Source organism: Corythoichthys intestinalis, chromosome 5 (genome assembly GCF_030265065.1).
Source record: "Corythoichthys intestinalis isolate RoL2023-P3 chromosome 5, ASM3026506v1, whole genome shotgun sequence".
Lineage (NCBI taxonomy): Eukaryota > Metazoa > Chordata > Actinopteri > Syngnathiformes > Syngnathidae > Corythoichthys > Corythoichthys intestinalis.
Window position 1 is genome coordinate 25,746,569 of NC_080399.1, and position 21,962 is coordinate 25,768,530.

The window sequence follows — 21,962 nt, forward strand, 5'->3', positions numbered from 1 at the left end:
CCCATAGAAACTATACATCCCTAAATGTCCAAATTGAGTACTGCTTGTCATTTTCCCTTCAAAATGTCATGTGACTTGTTACAGGAGTGCTGTCAGCATTGCTGCAGAGATTGAAGGGTGGGGGTTCAGCCTGTTAGTGCTCAGACCATACGCCGCACTCTACATCAAATTGGTGTGCATGGCTGTCACCCCAGGAGGAAGCCTCTTCTGAAGACGGTACACAAGAAAGCCCGCCCATCTCATCAGACCATCGCAGTCGGACATCCGGGCTTTAATGACATCCCCAGCCACAACACAGCGTCGCCATATTGAAATGGGGGCAAAACACGAGTCACAAGTAGTTACTCTGTCGTGCATTGTAGTCCAAACGTGTTGAACTTTTGTCTTATTTGCGGTCTTTCAATCCGTCGGAATGACTAAAAGTTGCCATGTTGCGGGCTGTAACACAAGGAAGAGTTCAGAGCTGCATTTGAAGTTCTTCATTCTTCATGCATGGAGCCCCAGATCGAGGGAGATTATAAGTGGTTTTGTATGTCTTCCATTTTCTAATAATTGCTCCCACAGTTGATTTCTTTACACCAAGCGTTTTACCTACTGCAGATTCAGTCTTCCCGGCCTGGTGCAGGTCTACAATTTTGTCTCTGGTGGTCTTGGCCATAGTCGGGTTTGGAGTGTGACTGAGATTGTGGACAGGTGTATTTTATACTGATAATGAGTTAAAACAGGTGCCATTAATACAGGTAACGAGTGGAGCCTCGTTAGACCTATTTGACAGCCCGAAATCTTGCTTGTTTGTAGGTGACCACATACTTATTTTCCACTCTAATTTGGATATAAATTCTTTAAAAATAAAACAATGTGATTTTGTTTTTTTTCCCCCACATTCTGTCTCTCATGATTGAGGTTTACCCATGTTGACAATTACAGGCCTCTCTAATCTTTTCAAGTAGGAGAACTTGCACAATTGGTGGTTGACTAAATATTTATTTGCCCCACTGTATAACCATTTATTTTAACTATCACCATCAGCACCAGTATTATTTCTTTCTCAAAGTATTGTTAGTAACAATAAAATCATTTCAGACAAGAGGCAGCAAAAGTCCAGTTGTGATTGTTATGCCCTTGCCAATGAAATGACCTGAGAATACTGTATTCCCAGGCATGGATCAACATGTGATTCCAATGAACCACTAGATGGAGCCATTCCCCTCTGAACAATGTTGAAAACAACTGATGCGTCCAGGTGCCTACAGTGAATTCTACAACCTATTTTAGATGACCATTGTCAGGTAAAATATCATTGTTTATGTGTCGCCTGAGTAATGAGCTGATTGCCTGAGCTCATGACCCGGATGTACTATGTCCCTTTTACATGTCCTGTTTCCAACTGCGTTACACCTCCTCCCAGTGCTGGTTGCGTAAACCGATAGTTCAACGTAGTCTTGAAATTTTCGACAGCACGCGAACGCAGCGCAGCATCTGCCAGAGCCTCTCCTGCAGGGCGATTCTCGGAGGCTGGACACGCCCATCCCAGTGCACTTGTCAAAGGGTTAGTGAAGGCAGGTGACGTCACACTTGCGTGCAAGGACACCCGGAGAAGAGAGCTCTCGGACTCCAAACATTTTCTTCTGCTCTACAACATTTTTGCTCTCGCAATGTTGCCTTCAAGAAGAACTTTTGAGGCCGACAAGCAGCAACTGCAGCAGCTCAACGGCCGGCTGGCTCAGTATCTCTCCAGGACACAGCAACTAGAGCGAGAGAATGCTCACCTTCTGGCTGAGATCAAGCAGCTCAGGCAGGCCCAGGTGGCGGAGAGGGAGCCGCGATACAAGGCCGAAGTACGCGAGATGAGGCGGGCGATGGAGAGGGTGGCGCTGGAGAGGTCCCGTACCGAGATGGAGCGCGAGAGGCTGTGCAGGGAGTTGGAAGAGGTGCGCTTGCTGTGCCACCAGCAAAGCGACGCGTGCCGAAACATCGGCGGGGAGCTGAACGGCCGCGAGAAGGAACTGAGGGCGGCACAGCACAACAACGCCTTACTTGAGCAAAGGTTGATTGATCTCCAGCGGGAGTACACCTTCTTAGAGGAGACGCACCGGCAGCAGATGGCACAGCTCAGACGACAGGCGGACTCCCAGGTCAGTGGTATTGAAGTACGAATACTTCGTGAGTCGTTACTGATACCCAGTTCAATACTTTACTTGAGTATTCATTGGAGTGGACACTGGACAGTATACCTGGCTGCCCTAGCCCATGCGGATGACTCTCTTCGGCGACTCCTGATGATCAAAAGTGACCACAATTACTTGAATATTTATTTCGGAACATTTTTGTTCACTTTTGAAATTCTAAATCTGCACAGTATAACGCTGACTTGCAAGTTAAATTCATTTTGTAGACAAGCTTGAAATGCAATTTACTCATATATCAAATCATTGTTAACCATTACAACGAGACATGTTCCATATGCTGGTATGATAACCTTAAGCCAAAATATCATGGTTTCATGGTATTGCAATTACAGCTCTAAAATGTGTTACTATGAGATATCTGGATTTAAAAAGAAGGAAAAAAATATCAATTGAACAGGATTTTTATTATTTCAAAACATATTAGCAAATCGGAACATATGTAAATCTAATGTTTCGAAAAATGAGCGTAAACCTACAGCCACATCTCAACATTATTACCATCAGAACCAAAATAATTACATTATTTTCCATAAAAAGCACTTGTGTATGACTCATATAACGATTACATTATACACACACTCTCTTCCTCAACACATACAGTTGCCAGAGAGGAAAAAACACGTTTTACCACCGCTAGACACACTAAACATGCTGGAGTTAACTCTCGTAGCTGGTGGGAAACGTTCATGCATGTGTTTACTAGCCTTTAATTTTGTATAAATGCGAAATAATATTGGAGGTATTGCGTCCTCGGCAGCCACTCTCCGCAAGCATGTTTTACATGTCGGTTGGTCTGTAGCTTCGCTGTAGCCGAAGCATTACCATACCAGCGATTTCATTTTCTTCGATGAGTTAAAATGTTCAGGAGTTTCACCTCCAGCCGTCAACGTAGCACAGCTGACTCACTGACACTGAGCAACGACCGGTGTAGGAGGGTTGAGCCTTGCAGCTACAAGCAAAGGATTTCTCCTGCATTTTTGTGACATAAAAAATAGCTAATACTGTAGGGATGATATGACGAAAATTTTTGTGGTTCTGAAACCTTGACGTTCTTATAGCACGCTATACCTTGAAACCGGTAATCGGCACGTCTAATTACAACACATTTGCCTTACAATTCTGTAGTTGGGGGCTGGAAGAAAAGTCCCAAAATATTTCACTTAAAGAGGAACTAAAAGCAAAATATTTCAATTTATCGGTAGAATGTGCTGGTACTTGTCAAAATATGCATTCTGACTGATATTGTGTTCATGGGATACAAAAACAAAAAACAACAGAAACATTCTTTACCTTTCATCCATCTCGGGGGGGGGGGGGGCTGGGGGGGCATTTTGACTGCACATTCTTTTGTGTAACAGAGCAGACAGGTAACAGCAACAGTGTTGTGAAAATCGAAATGTCCCCTGGGTACGAATGAGAATCCAACGCCTACTGTAATCACTGATTGATGATTGTTGGATTACTTGTATATGTCCTGTCATCGGGATTTGGATGTGTTATAATATTTTGAAAGAGCTGATATACAAAGCATACTTCCGGTCGTACACTTTGAAATTTTGATGCACCTTGATTTATTGCATAAGATTGAGACGTGATGAGTCCCCACAATTATTGAGCTGTTCCAAGCTACAGAGTGAAAAGCCATCTTTTATTCGTTGTCCTTTATTGGGTGAACTAAGAAATTAATCACTCCAGATACAGTGGTATGAAAAAGTATCTCACATTTCTGTGTAAAATCACCATCAAATGTGATCTGATCTTTGTCAAAATCACACAGATGAAAAAAACAGTGTCTGCTTTAACTAAAGCCACCCAACCATTTATAGGTTTTCATGTTTTTACTGAGGATAGTATGCAAAACATTGACAGAAGGGCGAAAAATAAGTAAGTGAACCATCACATTTAATATTTTGCCCCCCCTTTGGCAGCAATAACTTCAACCAGACTATTCCTGTAGCTGCAGTTCTGTCTGGCACATCGATCAGGACTAATCTTACCCCATTGTTTTCTACAAAATTGCTGTAGTTCAGTCAGATTCCTGGGATGTCTGGCATGGATCGCTGTCAGTTGTCCAGGCCCTGAGGCAGCAAAACAGTCCCAAATCTTAATGCTCCCTCCACCATGCATCACAGTAGGAATGAGGTGTTGATGTTGGTGAGCTGTTCCATTTTTTCCTCCACACGTCCAGGCCCTGAGTTAGCAAAACAGTCCCAAATCTTAATGCTCCCTCCACCATGCATCACAGTAGGGATGAGGTGTTGATGTTGGTGAGCTGTTCCATTTTTTCCTCCACACATGACGTTGTGTGTTACTCCCAAACAATTCAACTTTGGTTTCATCAGTCCTTAAAATAGTATGCCAAAACTTATGTGGAGTATCCAAGTGCCTTTTTGCGAACATTAAACGAGTAACAATGTTCTTTTAGACAGTAGTGGTTACCTCGGTGGAGTCCTCCCATGAACACCATTCTTGGCCATAATTTTACATATAGTTGATGTGTGCTCAGAGATATTGGACTGCACCAGTGATTTCTGGAAGTCTTTAGCAGACACTCTAGGGTTCTTTTTTACCTCTCTGAGTATTCTGCGCTTAACTTTTGGCGTCATCTTTCGTGGACGGCCACTCCTTGGGAGAGAAACAACAGTGCCAAACTCTCCATTTGTAGACAACTTCTCTGACTGTCGATTGATGAACATCCACACTTTTAGAAATGGTTTCATATCCTTTCCCAGCTTTATACAAATCAACAATCCTTGATCAAAGGTCTTCAGACAGCTCTTTTGACCGAGCCATGATGCACATGAGACAATGCTTCTCATCAAGACAATTGTTACCAGGTGTGTGTGTTTTATAGTGGGAAGGGCAGCTTTAAACCACTCATTAGTTATTGCGCACACACCTGTCTTAAATTGTTTGGCAAAAATTGATTTCAATTGCTCTTTAAGTCTCCTTAGGCGGAAGCTTTACTTACTTATTTTTCCCCCTTGTGTCATTGTTTGCATGCTATTTTCATTAAAATATGAAAACCTATAAATGTTTGGGTGGTTTTAGTTAGAGCAGACACTGTTTTTACATCTGTGTGATTTTGACAAAGATCAGATCACCTTTGATGGTGATTTTATGCAGAAATGTGAGAAATTCCAAAAGGTTCAGATACTTTTTCATGCCACTGTAGATAGAGGATGGCCATCAAGGCGCAAAGCGCAACAATGATGTGATGGTTTGAAACCAAAACTTTAAAGTGTTCTGCAAACCATCAGGTCATCAATAGCTATGCTAGTTGTTTGATGAGCAAGCATGGAAAATGAAATTCAGTGTTTGTTCATGTGACATTAACCCTATCAGGGACAGCGGTCACTGCAGTGAACCTCTCTTAAAAATTATCATGTGTTGCATGTGCTGTGGTAGTTAGTAAAAGAGGGAAACTGATATTGAAAACACCTATCATCAATAAATATCTAATCCATTTCAACTGGGAGGGGCTGAAAGCGAACATTTGAGCCCATCCCAGGCTAACTATGATAGGTCACAAGAGATTCATAAAACGAAACAAACAAACAAAAACATAAAATTGACAGAGCAAAATACACACTGGTCACATTTATTTGAATTGATGTCTTTATTCTTCTTTTTTCCCAATTTATAAAAACATGTTTTAATTTATTTGGAAGTTTTATTTATCTATTTTTATTTTATTTAGTTATTTAACTTTTGTATTACTAATGGCTTTTTAAAATTTGCGTTTTTCATTTATTTATTACGAGTTAAATAATAGATTTTTTCCCCCAAAAATTGATCCTTCAATCCTTCATTTTATTGCTCATCGCAAAATACATGCTGACAACACTACTGCAACAATTGGATGTCAAATGGGAGGGGCCACAAAATATTGTCCCCTCATCCACGATTGGCCCATGGGCCGCAAGTTTGAAATCACTGTCCTACATGAATGCGATTTCAAAAATAGAAAAATCTATATATAATTTGGGCATGAAAGTGTTCAGTAGCTTTACTTCTGTTTATGTCCAGAATGTAAGCACTTTTTTTTCTTTGTCCTAGATGAATTTTCAGGTGGTCACACAGAGTTACGGTGGGCCTCCTGCAGCTTCCATTGAGGAGGTGCAAGAGTACGCCCGCGGGATGTCCGATGGCTGGGTGCAGACTATTGAGATGTACCAACAAAAGGTGGAGGAGATGGAGCGGGCCATCCAGGAAGACCATGCCATGCTGGGTGAGCTGCAAAGGGAAAAAATGCTGCAAACCACAGAGTTAAACAGATTACGCACAGATGCAGAGAAACAAGGTCAGCTTCAAATGCGCCTGGAAGAGCAACTGCTGCACCTGCAGGAGAAATTCAGTCAAGATGAGGGCGAGTATCAGGTGAGATCACCACATTTGGTACTCCTGTACGATCCAGTACAAAAGCTAACTCAACTGAATTCAGGAATGACTTGAAACATTACCATATTTTGCGGTAATTGTGAAGTCTAGGCTACTGACTTCTCCAATTAGTTAAGCCAACATAGAGTGTGCTCAATATGCCCAGAATGGATAGTCCATGGCAAAATCTGTCAAAATATCTACAATTAAGAACTGTTAAAGTTTCACTAAATTACCTCTAAATTTCATCAGTCAATGGAGATCTTCACACAGTTCTTGTCAAATGTATGTTTGCTTATTCTCCTCGCAGTTGTCAAAACTGTGTACTGTTATTTAGTTTCATCATGGCATGTAATCCCTAAGGCTCGGAGACAGCTTGAGCTTGTCCCCTCGCTGGCCATTTAAGCCAATTAGTTGTCAGACCGAAAAATCCTTATAAGGTAGGCTCTTGAAGATAAAGCCCTACAAGCAAGACAATCAAATGACAGCAACAACAAATCAGTTAACTGCCTTATGCACTTTTTAAAAAAAGTAACCTGTTGCCAATTGGACTCAAAGCTATGTTGCAACATTATAAAAATTCAGTTCTGTTTTGTTGTGGCTGATGTACCGTATTGGACTGAATATAAGACGGCCCTGATTATAAGACGACCCCCTCTTTTTCAAGACTCAAGTTTGAAAAAGCACCAATTTGAGCACCAAATTAATTTTTCTACAGAAAATAATTACAGTACATTTGAAACAAATGATTATAACTAGAGATGTCCCGATCGATCGGGATCGGGTCCGATCACGTCATTTTCAAAGTATCGGAATCGGCAAAAAAATATCGGCCATCCCTTTTTTAAACATATATATATATATATATATATATATATATATGTATAGTTTAATTAAATCGTTTTCTAATTGTATTTAACGTTACAGGCATAACATGTTACACTCATCCAGAGTCTTTAGTTTAGGCTTAAGGTAGGGTTATCAAACTTATCCCGATAATGGCGGTAGTTAATTTTATCAAAAATGTATCACGTTCAAATATTTAACGCAAGTAATGCATGCGCTGCACGACCCACTCACGCATTGTCGCACACAATCTATAACGGCGCCGTTTCACCTAATATAGAGAGATAAAAGGCAGCATAAAATGAGCAGAGTGAATTTTGGCAGCCTTTGGAGCCTTTTTTTATTGGCTAAAGCCTTACAATCCCTCTCCCTATGATTAGAAATATCATGGGAAGCAAGGTAGCAATTGATCTTTTTCTTAACACCTTATGTTATTTCCCAACGCAGAGAAGACATATCAATTGGTAGCACTACGCACAGTCATGGTTCCACTTCCCATCATGCATTTGGGCATGTCTACAGTATCATTTACTGAAAGCTCAACAACTACACTAGATGACAATATTTAGTCACAATATACAAAGTCACAAGTCTATAGTTTCTATCCGTGGATCCTTTTCACAGAAAGAATGTTAATAATGTAAATGCCATATTAAGGATTTATTGTCATAATAAACAAATACAGTACTTATGTACTGTATGTTGAATATATATATTCGTCCGAGTTTTATTCATTTTTTTCTTAATGCATTGCCAAAATGTATATGATCGGGAAAAATTATCGGGAATGATTGGAATTGAATCGGGAGCAAAAAAAAGCAATCGGATCGGGAAATATCGGGATCGGCAGATACTCAAACTAAAACGATCGAGCTCAGATCGGGAGCAAAAAAACATGATCGGAACAACCCTAATTATAACAATATATTTGAGAGAAAACGCGTTATTTTGCCTCATTCAAATCTTAATATCTGAACATTTAAATATGTAAACTAAAGTGCAATCCCATTCATAAATGAATGGCTTCTGGTTTTTGAAATATAAATAAACCAATCTAAGTGTAGTCTTGAAACAAATCTGAATAAGGAAAAACATTGCAATAAAATAATGCAAACTGGTTAAACTTGAGCGGCGCCATCTAGCGTTGTGAATGGGTATAACGTCTAGACCGCGAATATAAGACGACACCCTCTTTTTCAGTCTTATTTCAATGCAAAAAACACAGTCTTATATTCGGGCCAATACGGTATTTCTCATTGTGCCACAAGGAAAATCACACGCGCACACAAGAAGCCAAGTAAACTTAATCCTTAGTTCTTTGCTTATGTTGCTCTCCCCAGATGATTATCAACCAACTAGAACAGGAAAGGAACGCCATGGCTGAGTCAATCACACAGAGGATGCAGGACCATCAGCATCTGCTGAAGGTCAAGATGGACCTAGGCATGGAGGTGGCGGCCTACAGGTGACAAGCCCTCATAATAACTCTGTCATGGAAGACCATATTTTGGGGTAACTTTAAATCAACTGAAGGTATTACAGCATACATCTAAATCAGGGGTGTCCAAACTTTTTGCAAAGGGGGCTGGATTTGGTGTGGTAAAAATGTGGGGGCCGACCTTGGCTGACGTCCTTTACGTAGAACAATATATTTAAGCAAATTTTAGCGAGCCATTCTGTGAGTCACATTTGCTTTTTTTTTTTTTTTTTTTTTAATTCAGAATTTCAACAATCTCATAACTAGCTTTTGTGGCGTTCTCTTTTGACTGTCGGGCTCTTGCGAAATACTGCAGGTGTGAAATTAAACAAGCTTCAATTTCTCACTGCGTATCTTCCCTGTAATCTTGTACATGTCAGAGTGTCTTGTTGGGTAATATCGCCCCACATCGAACTCTTTAAAAACAGCAACTGTCTCTTTTCAAATAAGGCAGACACAGTTGTTGCGTATTTTAGTGAAGAAATAGTCCAATTTCCACCTATCCTTGAAGCGTCAGCTGTCGCAGTCAACTTTTTTTTTTTGTTGATTGTCACCATTTTAGAAAATTAGAAGGGTCACACGGGGTAATGTTGCTTAGAGTGCTGCTGACCTTTAGTGGGTAAATGAGGAGCAGCATTTAGTGTGTAGGCTACTTCATATGCCGGTATTAGTACTACTGACCAATTTATTAGGTCTGTGTGCGGGCCGGACGTTATTGATTTTATGACAGGCTGGGGGCCGGATGAAATTTGACCACGGGCCGCATTTGGCCCTCGGGCCGGACTTTGGACATGTCTGATCTAAATGAAAGCAAAAATGAATAAATTTTTTAGTGGTTTTCCAATTCCTGATATCAGTGTTGTTTTCGTCAACGATGACGATAACGCAAATATTTCGTCAACGAACAGTTTTTTTCATGACGATGACATCACGATGACGCGCTGAAAACGTGTTTTGGGAGACTAAAACATAACGAAATGGATGGCAATTGCCGTCTGACAACACGAGAACGAGATTAAAATTTGCCATAGTTTCTGTCATAAATTCACAATGTGTGATGTTTTCTTACTGCATCTGTAGTTAGAAAGCATTTAGCAGTGTTTGGCCGTGTCACTCATGTGACGTGCTGCGCCTCCACCCCATACACATGCTGTGGTGAGTGAGCCTGTGCCCATTCCAGGCTCATTTGTGAAACGTATGTGTCACGTGCTGCTTGGCAAATTTTTCTTTCTTATCTTGGCTAGATATGCCATGTTGCTTTAGCCTTAAAGGTCTCTGCTGAGTGATCATCACACTACACTCTAACTTGTAGCATTAGCATAGCATTCGGATTAGCATTTAGTGCGGTGACTCAGTGACTTCTTAAAATCTTGGAAAATATTTAAGTACAGCTCATGGCATCCAGGTGAGTTTTATTAATTGCAAATAAAGTGCTGTTTTCCTGCTGAGTGTGTATTATCACCATGAAAATGGTAATGTCCTTGTAGACTCTACACTTATGTGCTCGTCTGTCATGTTCATTCAAAATTGTTTGAAACCTTTTATTTATTTATTTATTAATGGACTAAAACTTCTGAAGATTATAGACGAAAAAATTTTGAGAATTGTCGACAACTAGACAAAATTTGAGTTTTCGTTGACAAAATCTAGACCAAGACGAAAACATTTTGAAATGACTAAAATACGACAAAGACTAATACTGCAAGTATTTTCATCCGAAAGACTAATACTAAAACGAAAATTAAAATGGCTGCCAAAAACAACAATACCTGATATCAGTTTGATGCCATTAATATTTTTGTATGAACATGCTGTACTCATTATGTCACTTGAACCATGACTAGGACCAGGACTAAATCTACTCCTAGTAAATCAGAAGGTTGAATAGGCCAAATATTTTGGAGGTGGCACTGTCACGAGTCAGGATTTGCATTGGAATTTCAAGGGAAGTATGGACAGCCTGGCATTGTAGCTTTTATTTTTAGCTCAGTCTGTTGGGAAGTACTCTATGTGAGAGCTTCTTTCTGTCCTTTCTTCATGTTTGTTACTAGAAACGTGTCCCAGGAATTAAGACTGAGAAGATTACAAAGTGGTATTAATTAGATTACATCAATTACTTTTGTAAATGTATTTTTTTTAATAAGCATTACTGTAATAGCAGGGACTTGGGTTGATAGTAGCTTATTTTAAGTCTGTTTAGCCTTGGAGGTTCAAGATGGAAGTGCTGGAAGACGAACAACACCGTGTGCGGTAATTATCTTTGGTTTCGGATTTCTCGAGTGTGTGGTATGCAATTTTTATACGCTGTTGTTGCCAAAGCATAATCAGCATTACCCTGAATGAATTGTTGTTTTTCTTATTCGGAATCATCCATGTGTGGGCCCTTGCATGGCAGAAAATCCAGCAATTATCAATAATTATTATTAAGTGATCAAAACCTTTTGTAAATGGATGTATTTTAAGGTGTCCACGACAAAAAGCCCCTAAAACATGTTTGAAAATCAACAGGAATGTGAACATTTTAGTTTGAAGTTGCCATTTTGGGAGAAATTTTGGCCTCGTACTGATAAATTCCCAATACGGATAATAATAATTCTCCTACTATTACCCCAATCCCTAGAAGAAGCAGGTGTACTGCACGGATGGTTGACACTACCTCTCAAAGATTTCTTTGCTTTTGCCATCTGATACGTGTACATTTCGAAGATCTGTCATGAAAAAGGCATGTGTGGTGCGAGGGATTGTTCATTGCTTTTTCTAGCTTGAACTATCTTTGTTTTTGTCCATAGAGCGCTCTTGGAAGGTGAGAGAGTTGGGCTTCAAGACACCCACAGAAGAATGAATGAACTCCAGAGAGAGCGGATCATAGGTAAATATTGGACTGTATTGCTGTAAATTTGAAATTTGATATACAGTATTAGGAATAAATATCACTAATGAATTCTCTTAGATATTAAGATGCCCGGTCAAACCTACATTCCGAGAACTTCCACCACAAGCAGACCGCGTATGGACATCAGGTTTACACCATCAACATCTAATATAAGAAGAACACCTGCAGCTTCCGCAGGGTCTAGAAGCTCCTCCAGGGTTGTTCCAATTTCGCTTGCCAGCAGAGCTCAGCATCAGAGTCCTGCCTCCAGAAGAGATATGATCTCTTTCACCAAAGCCCAGGCTGCCACTTCTTCCTCTGTTCCTAAGGAAAAAGTATTGGTTCAGAGTGAGCCACGAAGCCCCAAATCTGCAAAGAAAACAAACAAGATGGAACATGTCACAAAAGTAGAAAACCAAAGCAGTGCAGTCAAATACTCTTCTGAGACCATGTCAGGTAGAGTGCTGTCACCACTAAAACCAGAGATAGAAAGTACCGTGAAAGGGGCAGATGAACCAGATAAAACAACTCCACATGAAGGTGAGTTCACAAATGAATGCAAAACCAAATCCACTATTGAGCAAACGGAGAAAAAGACTTTAGACAGTGTGTCTGTTGAAGAGATCATCGAGAAGGTGATTAAACCGTCTGGTTTGGAAGCCCAGGTTTGCTCCACTGGAGAGTCAAAAATAACGTATCATGTGGAGAAAACTGAACAGGGGGATGGTTCGATGAAGACTCAGATTGTGTTGCAGTCCAAGGTGGAGGAAGAAGTGGACATATCAGAGGACTCTGCCCTGGATCAGCTGCTGAACCAAGGGGTGAAGAAGGTATCTCTGGAGGACATTGAGGACACAGCGACGGGAAGTATGATCAAGGACCTGCTGAGTGGCTTGCAAGGAGAAGCAAATCTGCAAAACAAGTCTGTCAATGTGGAGATCATTGAACAGCCGGTGGAGTATGATGAAGAAGGTGATGAGAAGTACAGACCTGATTTTTATGAGCCCTCCACATATTTCCAAATTGATGAGATGAAAGAAGACCAAGATTCACAGGTTGAGAAGAGCAGTGATGCTGCCTTTAAAAGATCCAGCGGTGGGTCTGTTCAGGTTCAGCAGGAGAGTGAGTCTTTATATTTTACCCACGATCAAGAGCCCTCTGAGTATTTTGTTTCCACACCAGACGATAATCTCTCTGAACACGAGGAGGGCTGCGGCATAACCTCATATGGTCATTATGGCATGGTAGATGACTTGTCTGATGAGAGATATTATCAAGATGATAGGTTTCCACAAACCAGAACCATTGTTGAGGAAAATGACGAGTACAGGTTTATGTCAGACAGGCCCTTTCTCAAAGAGAGCATTCCTGAGTGCATCATTGAAGAAGAGATCCGTGTTTCGCCTATAGTGCAGGAGTCAATGCTTGAGTTCTTGCGAGAGGACTCATTGGAGCCCAAGGATCAGCTGAGAGGAGCTTTGGAGAAGTTACAAGGCTCCGTGTCAGGCCCACTGAGGGAGGAGTTGGCTTTCCTCACTAAAGTTAGCAGTGAAAATCCACAGAACGTGGCCATTGACATCAAGAAAGTGAAGCAGTCTGGTGATAGTGGAACCACAACCATTGTTGCTGAGCTGAACGTCTCTCAAACACTGGAGGACTCAGGACTACTGGACAATGATGACTTATCAGAGGAGCAGATCATGGCCGCCCTAAGGTCTTCCAAATTTGGGAGCACCTTGCAGGCTGAAGCTGGAGAAGGATACAGCTTCAAAATCTCCAAAGAACAACACGTGATGCTCGGGGATGACTTTGCAAGGGAAGGCGAGCCATCTTTATCCCATGCCATTCAGATGGCGGGACACAGCAGCCATACTGGTGGTAGCTCAGATCAAGAGTGAATGAACAATTTTTATGGGGTATTTACAAATCTGACACATGATCAGGAATATTGGTTTTACCAATTGATGCATCGATTCCAAATGCAAGGATAAATTCACGACAAAGAGTATTTGTAGCAGACCCTACAGCTCTTGGTTTGTCGTATCCCTGCAGGGATTTGACATGCAGTATGTTCCTAACTGCCATATGGATTTATTTGATCACTGTTGACAGTCTAAGGATTATCTCCTTCATAGACTGTCAGAGATTATCTCTCAAAATCCCAATTAAGAACTTGGTATTTCAAACATGACCCGACTTGTAACTGAGATCAAAACATCAGATTGACGGATGTATGGGCTGCTGTCCTTAGTGCATCATTTTCATCCACAACTGATTTGGAAATTGACTGCATTTTGAATGGCATTTGATTTATTATTTACTAACGTATTCACTGTTCTGTCCTGTCCCAATGGTCTGAATTCAACCCTTGTAATTTTAGATATTTCTAGTTATCTTCCATTCTATAATTTTGATATACTGTAGCTGAATTTAATCAATAGATACAAATTAATGCAATGCTTCCCTCACTGCTGATCAGCGATTGATTTATTGGGACCTTCAGCCACCGACTTTCAAAACAAATTTACGGACCGAATCGGGAAACCTGACTCGCTATCTGCTTGCATACAAATACAGGAGCTGAATCCCTGGAGTGCCTGCCCAAGTAAATCTTTTGTTAGCTGCCTATTTTCAAAATGAGTTTGTGAACAAACATTTGTTTATTTGTAAGTGGGTGTCTGTCCAGATGAGCACTTTCATTGACTAGTATAATTCGACAGTTTGGCGACAAGGTTTTGCCACCACCAGTGGAAATACAAGCTATGTTTGTACAGCGTTTACTTTTAGACTGTTGGTTTAACAAGTTGATTCTTTTCTAGGTCTACGAAAGCCATTTTCTTGTTGGCACACCAAAGGAATAAAGGGGGGATGAGCAATGGCGGTATAATTTCAGCGAGGCCAGTAAGAAAGGGTGTAGTGTCTAGTGATTCTTTACTGAGGTATTTTAATGAAAGCATGACAAACATTTTAGCAAAACTCCAGAAAGTATTTTAATTGAGGAAGAAATATTGCATTATAAGTATTCTTAACAACTAAATGCATGTGTTGCATATCACTAACTTGTAGTTGTTACCACATAGCGACAATGAATTTACTTACACAAATATTTTCACAAAATGATACTATTTTATTTTTCAAGTAACGGTAAAAAAACATAATACAACTGATATGCATCTGTAGGATTTTTTGGACACTTTCCTAACGTGTTTCTGTGCAGGTTTAAACGTTGAGTTTGCCATTTACTGCACAACTTTGTTTGCCATCTTGTACGAGTTGTGAGGCAGTAGGAAGTCTGGCAGTATTTCCACACTGGTGGCTTGTACTGTATTTAGACGGATGGGACTTTTTTTCTTTGATTTATCTTTGCTAAGAAATGTGACTCATATATAATGAAAAAGAAAGCCACTCTAGCAATGTCACAAAAAGGAAATGGTAGCAGTGTCTGGACACTGTTCACTTGACACTGTGCTATCTGTGTTGCTGGAAGGATGCTTACATAAGACAGTGTGTTCATTACAGCTGACTATTTTTGTATCGGCTTAGCAGCACTGACCGTTCACAAGGCTTTTTATGTTGTTTACACCTTGAACTGTCAGGAGATGTGTAAGAAATTTAATGTTTGCGCCATGTTTTTATGTTGACAGATGCACAACATTTGAACACGTGCTTTGAAATTGTTTGATACTATACATTTGACTATGTGAAAGAAAAAATTATGTTACAGAGATTCTGAAACTGTGTGATTACACAGCATCTCAACTTTAACAAAATCAACATTTAAAGGCTGTGTGATAATTTCGTATTAAAAAATTCAGCATGTCTCATAGTGATGTAAAAAGAAAAATCTGGCTTTACTAATCCACATTTAATAAAAACTACGGTTGTATGTTTTTAAAGTGTTTGTGTGTGTGTTTGTTTTTGATTGTTTTCATTGTCTATAAGTCATCAACAATTAGTAACCAGAGAACTAAAGTTACAGTGGTAATCGTTGCAAAGTATAGATATAAATTCCAGTGGTGGATGAAGTACTCACTTTTTTAATACTTAAAATACAGATACAGGTGCAAAACGTTTCTAAAGTAAAAGTACAATTAGTATATAATTAATTGCTTTAAAATGTACAAGTAAAAAAAGTATTTTCTCCAAATGCAAAAATGTAATATACGTACGTGTATATACCGTATTTTTTCGGACTATAAGACGCAGTTTTTTTCATAGTTTGGCTGGGGGTGCGACTTATACTCTGGAGCGACTTATGTGTGAAATTATAAACACATTATTATATCAAAATTCACATGCTATTTTGGTGTTTTGGAGTGATACTGATGGTTTGGTAAACTTGTTAGCATGTTCTTTATGCTATAGTTATCTGAATAACTCTTAATAGCTATGTTACGTTAACATACCGGCCACGTTCGCATTTTGTTGTTCAGGCATCATGTAACATTATCATACTGTACACTTATTCAGCATGTTGTTCTCTATTGTATTTTTATTTTATATTGCCTTTCAAGATGACATATCTGTTCTGTGTTGGATTTTATCAAGTACATTTCCCCCAAAAATTTGACTTATACACAGGTGCGACTTATATGTTTTTTTCCTCTTCGTTGGGCATCTTATGGCTGGTGTGACTTATACTCAGGTGCGACTTATAGTCCGAAAAATAGGGTATATAAAAATTTAAAATATTTTATATATACTGATATATATATATATATATATATATATATATATATATATATATATATATATATATATATATATTAGGGCTGTCATAATTATCGCGTTAACGGCCGATAATTCTTTAAATTAATCACGTTAAAATATTTGACGCATTAACGCACATGCCCTGCTCAAACAGATTAAAATGACAGCACAGTGTCATGTCCACTTGTTACTTGTGTTTTTGGGGTTTTGTCGCCCTCTGCTGGCGCTTGGGTGTGACTGATTTTATGGGTTTCAGCACAATGAGCATTGTGTGATTATTGACATCAACAATGGCGAGCTACTAGTTTATTTTTTGTTTGAAAATTTTACAGATTTTATTAAAACGAAAACATTAAGGGGGGAGAGTTTTAATATAAAATTTCTATAACTGGTACTAACATTTATATGTTAAGAACTACAAGTCTTTCTATCCATGGATCGCTTTAACAGAATGTTAATAATGTTAATGCCATCTTGTTGATTTATTGTTATAATAAACAAATACAGTACTTATGTACAGTATGTTGAATGTATATATCCGTCTTATCTTTCCATTCCAACTATAATTTACAAAAAAAAAATGGCATATTTCATAGTGGTTTGAATTGCGATTAATTACGATTAATTAATTTTTAAGCTGTGACTCGATTAAAAATTTTAATTGTTTGACAGCCCTAATATATGTATATATATATACTGGACTGTCTCAGGAAATTAGAATACACAATATTCTAATTTTTTGAGACAGTCCTGTGTATATATACAGGACTGTCTCAGGAAATTAGAATACACAATATCCTAATTTCCTGACTGTCTCAGGAAATGTATGTATATATGTATGTATATATATATATATGTGTATATATATATATAGGTATGCATGTATATATGTGTATATATGTATATATATATATATATATATATATATATATATGTATATGTGTGTATATATGTGTATATACACACACACACACACACACACACACACACACACACACACACACACACACACACACACACACACACACACAGGTATATATAGAGATTTAAGTAAATATTCTAAGCACCAGAAAATTCATCGACCATTCTGCATAGACTGTGCAGAATGGAAAAAACAAGCAATAAAATTTACCGCACCGTAAATGGAAGCTTAACAAGCCAAAAAATCCAAAACTTCGCTTAATGGCAGATTGCAAGCAACTATCAGGTGCACCCCACCACCCACTGTACAAGAGCGTGGTGGTTTTTATAAGTCAATATCTTTTTCACCTGCCTAATCTTGCTTGCATTGGTGTTGCTGCCTCGAGTGCTCAGTTACGGTATAGTTGCACGGCGCTTATTGATTGCGCCGGAAAACAGAACCATCAATTCACAATGAGGAAAAAAAAAAAAACGGAACTTATAGCGCAGGTGCCAATTCGAAAAGTAGTGGGGTAAAAAGTACAGATACATTCTGTAAAATGTAGTGAAGTAAAAGTAAAAAGTACCACTTCATATTCGTACTCAAGTAAAGTACAAATACACAAAAATGTACTTAAGTACAGTAACGAAGCATTTATGCTTCATTACACTCAACCACTGATAAATAGTGTTGTTTTACATCCTCATAATGGTTTGCTACTTTCTGTGCTGTGGTCACAACAAACTGGGTCTCCAGGGCGCTCAAACTAAAAATAAAATTAAAAAGTAAAGAGCAATAGAGTGAAATTTGAGCATCGTGAGTCATATTCTGCAGGGAATAAACAGTTACACATATTATGGGAACGTACTAAAGGTCTCATATATAAACACTTAAGCACGTTAAGATAACACTTTCTGTGGGTAAACAACTACTAGAGAGTTAAGATTTTACGATAAACGGTCACTTTAAAGCTCGATTCTTTTCGTAGGAAAACCAGCATGATTGAGGCAGGGATAGAGACGCAGCGATCTTTCCCTCTACACTGGGCAAAACATTGTGTAATCTGGATTGCCTCCATCTGGCCTCTTGAATGTTTTCACTGTTGCTAGGGTTGATGTAATGGAAGGCCCTTTTTCTGCTGTACAACACAGGAAGAGGAGGGAAATCATCATCGTGTGTGTATATAGACGTATCTGTTCGCTTTTTGTATCAACTGTACAAAAGAGCTTTCCTTTGGAAAAGTGACATAGTGTGCTAGATAGTGACATGTGAGCAGTAGTGAGAGTTCAGACATATTTCCTTTCCTTTATGTCAGTGTTAAAAAATGTCCTGTCAAGCATGGTGATGAGAGAGAAGGGCCTGTCACACTCGGGCAGCGGGCCCCCTACTTAGATGCAATAACAAACCTCCATAGCAACAGGGTGCATTTACTCACTTACTCTTCCGGGCGTGTCGTTGCAAGAGGGAAGTTTATTTTGAAGAATTTTTCATAGCCTGAAAGGAATAGGAGTGCAGAAGAAAAACACTGCATAATCTTAAATGAGTAAAACCAGCTGTTGGTCTTGAAAAACATGTTTTCCAGGGACGTACTGTATTGTACAATAATGGAAGCCCTCATTAATTGGGGTGAGCTTCCCTCTAAATGCACAGTAGTTAGCCTTTCACTTTCTAAAAGGGTGTTGTCCCATCTGTTTGACTCTGTCCAGGTTGAAGTACCACAAAGTCACCCTGTGTGATATTTTACACCAGGGAGGGCTGCTTTGCCCATTTTAACCTTCCGAGATTAGCTCGTGACTTTGATAACAGCCCTTTAGAAAGGTTGGTAGAAATAGATTATCTCCATATCGCCAAATGATTGATGTATTATAAATAGGGGGAGGTTGTCAGGCCAAGGGAGGCCTTTTCTGTTACTCCAAAGAGTCACAAGATTACCTATAAATACTGGTATTGCATAATATAGTACCGTATTGGCCCAAATATAAGACGGTGTTTTTTGCATTGAAATAACACTGAAAAAGAGGGGGTCGTTTCATATTCGCGGTCTAGACATTATACCCATTCACGACGCTAGATGGCGCCAGATATCATTGAAGCGATGTTCTGTCATGATAGATCTCAGCTACTCTCCCCATTCACGACGCTAGATGGAGCCAGATATCATTGAAGTGATGTTCTGTCATGACCGATATCAGCTACTCAGCTATTTAAATGTTCAGATATTAAGATTTGAATGACGCAAACTACCATGCTTTTTCTGTCAAATATATGGTTATAATCATTTGTTTCGGATGTACTGCTATTATTTTCTGTATAAAAATTAATTTGGTGTTCAAAAAGTCTTTTTTCAAACTTGAGTCTTGAAAAAGAGGTGGTTGTCTTATAATCAGGGCCGTCTTATATTCGGGCCAATACGGTATATAATATATTGGTATCATATAATGTTATATACAGTTTCATTAATTTAGCTTCTTTATATTAATGTCACTCCAGAAGCAAATTTGGACTGTGATGCTAATGTGTTACTTTTACTTTTCATTTCATCATGCATTTTTATTTTTCATGCATTTTAGTTGGTCAAGATTTTGAAAATTGTTATTAGTGTATGGCACTTTTTTTGGGGGGGGGGGGGCAACACTGTGGTTAGTGGTCAGCAATTACAACCAGAATGCGACGAGTGGATTTTAAGAACTTGACTTTCCTATCTGTTCTCCATTAAAGCAAAAAGCTGCAGGAACAACACTTCTTGTATGAATAATGAATAACTGACCTTAAATGGAGCTCAGCCAGTGTAGCCTGACCATTATCCTTTTGTGTTGTAGCTAGGGCTAAACACAATGGTGAGTCTGTTTTGAGCAGTTGACTTCCACACTATACAGCTTAGTCTCTATCTTGTAAATTGTGTACTTTTAATATACTCAGCATGTAGTGACTTTTTAAAATAGCTGCTACATACATGTGGTTCCCCGGAACAGATTGTGCATTTTACAGTGGATTATATGATACTTTAGATCCAGCGATTTGTTTCTCATAACAACATTTTATTAAAGCCAGTATATAGGAAGACAGCAAAGAACTCTGAATGAACTCCTTGTGGCTGTCACTCAAGTCTTGTACATAACAGTCACCATAGGCTCACTATTGTGCTGCTGTAATTATGATGATGATAAGGGGAAACATTCTTGAAGATGTGAGGCCCCCCTCCTACAAAGAAAACAAATGTACTGTACTAATGTGCATAAAGAAGGCAAAGGAAAGATATATGTATAAGTACATGAGATGTTCTTACAAAAAAGTTGATTAAAAAATTAGGCAAATTTGCTGCAGAGCCCCCCCCAAAAAAATCTTAAGGATTGATTATGTTTTATTGTGCAATATTGCTGCTGAGCTTTGAAGGCACAACAACAGACACACACACAACAAAATCAATCACAGGTGGTTGAGATACAACTGTGATTATACGCTTAGCCAGTAGGTGGTACCGTGCACACATGAAGCTTCAAGAAATTAAGCCTTTCTCGAACCGCATGAATGCTATTTTTAGACCGAAAGGCTGCGTGATATCACCATCGTAAACAGGAAGGGGGTCAACATAGAAGCGCGCTCGCATACAACCCACTGCTTGTTTTCTGCTGGTAAGTTTTCCATAAAGAACATGCCGAGTAAACACTGCTGCTAAGGAACTTGTGTAAACGACTCTAGATGTAACGACATATGAAAGATGTTTTCTTCATACGTTTCCCGAAGCCCAAAACTCAGAGGAAAAAAATGTGAGCAATGGATCAACTTGTGTGGACATCCAAAAGACCAGTTTAACACCAGCAAGATGAAGTCATTCACCTTCATATGAAGTAAACATTTTGTTGGGGCTGATCTATTGCCGGCCACAGCCTGCCCTGAAGAAGTAAGCCATTTTGATATTTTTACTTATTTTTTAGTGTGGCGTTTTGCCGTGCTGCCTCTGTCTGACAATGAATGACAGGAAAACATTTTTTATTTATATATCACACCAGTCATGGAGGCCTATTTTTTAAAAACACGGATATTTAAATAACCAGCGTTGTTTGGCCTCGGTCTTTTTGTAGTAAGCCTGTTAATGCCTACAGGTAGGCTAAAAAAACAAAAAAACAACTAAAATGCTCAAGTAGATCGAAATCCAGCGTAGGGCTACTGCACCTTAAAACATGTTTTGTTTTCTCCTTGAGATAACTGTTGTTGTGATTTGGTCTAAACAAATAGTTGATTTGATTTTATTTGACTTAGAACACATCCATAACTGAACAGTATGGACATGCAGGTGACAATGTTTTTTTAAATAACCTATTGTGGTTCCTTGTTTTCTTTTTTATTATTATTATTGTTATTCTTTGTTCCGCAGCCCCTTTGAGCTCATTTTGACCCCCTTAGAATGCTTCAAAATGCACCAAAATCGGCAGGCAGGTCACACAGGTGCAATCTTTGATACCGTGTAAAGACAAATTCCAAATACACTATGTAGCGCCCCCTAGCAGTCATTCTTTGTCCCGCCGACGCTTTGAGCCCTACTTTGACCCCCTCAGAATGCTTCAAAACTCACCAAACTCAATAACC

The 21,962-nt window shown here is 39.1% G+C and overlaps 1 protein-coding gene across 1 annotated transcript; it reads left to right on the forward strand.

Annotated features, from left to right (window-relative positions):
• The first annotated feature begins 1,557 nt into the window (after positions 1 to 1,557).
• Positions 1,558 to 15,665, forward strand: synm (synemin, intermediate filament protein). The gene is made up of 5 exons (XM_057837208.1): positions 1,558 to 2,135; positions 6,249 to 6,569; positions 8,756 to 8,880; positions 11,682 to 11,761; positions 11,843 to 15,665. The coding sequence occupies exons 1-5, from the start codon at positions 1,656 to 1,658 to the stop codon at positions 13,660 to 13,662; spliced, it is 2,826 nt and encodes a 941-aa protein (XP_057693191.1). The 5' UTR covers positions 1,558 to 1,655; the 3' UTR covers positions 13,663 to 15,665.
• Positions 15,666 to 21,962: the final 6,297 nt, after the last annotated feature.

What these genes read in the sequence shown, in the direction of transcription:
- synm (XM_057837208.1), top strand. Translation starts at nt 1,656, where the DNA reads ATGTTGCCTTCAAGAAGAACTTTTGAGGCCGACAAGCAGCAACTGCAG. An exon ending in AAGATGAGGGCGAGTATCAG is followed by an intron (nt 6,570 to 8,755) that starts GTGAGATCACCA and finishes TGCTCTCCCCAG; the next exon opens with ATGATTATCAACCAACTAGA. An exon ending in CCAGAGAGAGCGGATCATAG is followed by an intron (nt 11,762 to 11,842) that starts GTAAATATTGGA and finishes GAATTCTCTTAG; the next exon opens with ATATTAAGATGCCCGGTCAA.